Source organism: Olea europaea, unplaced genomic scaffold (assembly GCF_002742605.1).
Source record: "Olea europaea var. sylvestris unplaced genomic scaffold, O_europaea_v1 scaffold5564, whole genome shotgun sequence".
Classification (NCBI taxonomy): domain Eukaryota; kingdom Viridiplantae; phylum Streptophyta; class Magnoliopsida; order Lamiales; family Oleaceae; genus Olea; species Olea europaea.
In genome coordinates, this window is record NW_019263898.1 from 1 (window position 1) to 2,590 (window position 2,590).

The 2,590-nt window shown below is 41.9% G+C and overlaps 1 protein-coding gene across 1 annotated transcript; it reads right to left on the bottom strand.

Annotated features, from left to right (window-relative positions):
- Nucleotides 1-74: 74 nt before the first annotated feature.
- On the bottom strand, nucleotides 75-2,573 carry LOC111389072 (zinc finger CCCH domain-containing protein 30-like). Its single transcript, XM_023013925.1, has 2 exons — nucleotides 2,473-2,573; nucleotides 75-2,363 (listed from the first exon to the last, which is right to left on the bottom strand). Exon 2 carries the CDS (start codon nucleotides 2,280-2,282, stop codon nucleotides 324-326), a length of 1,959 nt encoding a protein of 652 aa, XP_022869693.1. The 5' UTR covers nucleotides 2,283-2,363; nucleotides 2,473-2,573; the 3' UTR covers nucleotides 75-323.
- Between the last annotated feature and the right edge of the window lie 17 nt (nucleotides 2,574-2,590).

Here is a 2,590-nt window from a genome sequence, read left to right on the forward strand (position 1 = left end):
ATAGTAACTATTTTTGTCGCATTGGAAACTCATGCTACCAGAGTTAGGAAACATTTCAGAATAAAGACCTAAAAAGCCAAAAGGGTAATAGAAAGAGTAATTACGCACACTTTTTACCACTACTTTTGATTAACCAAAAGTTTTATCATACTTCCAAGTATGTAGTTTCAAAAATAAATCGATGTGTCACTAGATTAGTAATTCTTCAGAATTTCTGAAACTCCATCCTTACTACATTGCCTTCTTCCATAAAGCTCAATGTACTTTGCCTAAAAACCTTCTGTATTGTGTACCTAAAGGCTCGGTAAAAGTAATTGCGACATTTACTGAGCCATCAGTTGATCAAGATGCATTTGCTCCAGCCATGCACCCAAAGCAGATTGATCGATCTGTTCAAACTGGGAATCAGAAGATCTATCAGTATCCTTCGAGCAAGCAGTTGGTGCAGACTTTTCATTCATTTCCTGAGGAGATTCCTTAACAAGTGATTGAACCCATGATAAATCAGGCTCCTCTCCGTTGTTCACAAGATCAAATGATGAGGACCTCTTTAGCTGACATTCCTCGTGGAGATTGCACGTACTCCCTGTTGCAAATCCCGCATATGGCCATGTACTATCCAAAGCGACAAAAGCATCTTCAGCATTAGTGCTTAGAGCACGTGAACTGAGGCTTGGAAACTGTGTCTTCTGCATCTCATGTTGAACAAGAATTGACATGCGAGAACTCATTGGTGAGATAGGCTCCATGCTCCGAGGTGACATCCTCCCAGAAGATGGAGTCCCAAATGAGGCTAAAGAGTTATCAACATTTCTTGGTGAAAAGTATGTTTCGATTGAAGATAATATTGCCTGCTGCTGGAATTGATTAAGAACCGTTGATTTGTGTGCAGGGGAAAAAGCAGATGAAGACAATGGTTGATTGGAAAATTGAGGAGAAGAGCTCTCAGCAAGAAAAATGTCCTCAAGACTTGAAGGTGCTATGGTATTTGAACGAGTAGAACGGTTCAGCGAATTGGTACTCATAAGGGGTAGTTCGAGCAAGTCCTCTGTGGGGATATCTCTAGCACTTAGCGAAGAACGTAGACGACTTGACTGGGGGTTAGTTCCAGGTAAACTTATTGTAGGAACATTTTGCTGTGCCCAACCCATGATTGAAATGCCATTTGTAGATGGAGACATGGGTGGAGTGAATGGAGATGGAGACATAACCGGGATTGATGAAGGAGAAACCGGGAAAAGATTCATAGCTGCAGCAAAATCCATGGCATTGGCAGTAGACACACTTGCGCGAGGAGAGTTGACTGCAGAACCAGTAGAGATGTACAATGGTCGGAGTTCCTCTTGCTTGTGGGCGAAGAAGCAGACTCTTCTGTCACAAGATGTACCGTCTTTGCAAAGCCTTGTCCTATACTGAGCCGGGTGGAGCCAACTCTCAAAAACCCCATGAGCATATTGACACGTGTCTCCTCTTCGGCAAGCCCCCTTTCGAAAATCCGGACAAGGTACACAGCTGTAGTGGTACTTCCTCGGATCCCTTCTCCGAGCATTTTCACCTGGGTGAACAAACGGGCACTCTGTCCAGTCGTGCGAGTAGGCACGAGAGCAAGGTCGAACCTTAAATGTATACATTCTGAACTCATCTGAAGAATAGATGCTGTTCGTGATGTCTGGTAAATTTAGCTCAACCAGGTATTGTCTCCTCTCTGGTGCAGGTGAGACCGTAGGAGAAGGTACGGACTCAAAAGGAGCTGATGAGGTTCCATTTCCGGGAGACGATGAAAAAGGTGCACGCATTGAATCTGAAACGTCTGTTGCAAGAAGAACTTTGAGGGAATTTCTCATATCATAAAACTTCGGTGAGGTAATGATCACATCCAGAGGGTAACAGCCATTGGCATCTGCCTGATTTGGATCTGCTCCTGATTCCAAAAGTAGCTTTACAGCATCAATGGCATTCACGGATCCACCGGATGCTGCACAGTGAAGAGCAGTCGTCTTGTCAACGCCACACGGTCGATTCACATCAATTTCAGGCAAAGAAATTATCAGTTTCAAAACATCAATGCTACCGTAAGTGGCAGCCACCATCAATGGAGTTCTATGCAGAAGAACCATTTGCCTCGATACCATTTGACGTCCGTACCACAGTCCAACTTCATCAACAATGGACGGTTCACAATCAACCAACCTTTTAAAGCCCTGGACGTCATTGTTAGCAGCAAGGTCGAGCAAACTTGCAAACACATCTTCAGTTTCAACAGTCAAGTTACTAATTTTCATCACTATATATTCGATTTTGTAAACCGGAATAGGAGACGAATCAGATGATGTAGTTACAAATTCTTCTAGGCCGAGATCCAACTGCAAAAGTAAAACTTAATAAATTTTCTGATAAGTCAATCAAAAAGAGAGGAAACAATAACAATGAGAAACTAAATTGAAAAATCACATAAAAATTGAGGTAAAGTACCAAATAAAATCAACCATACTGCCAATTTATCATCAAAATGAGCAAAAACAAAAGGGGAAAAGTAAAAATAAATAACATCTTGAGAAGTTTCTCAAACTATAGATAAAAGGAAAAAAAA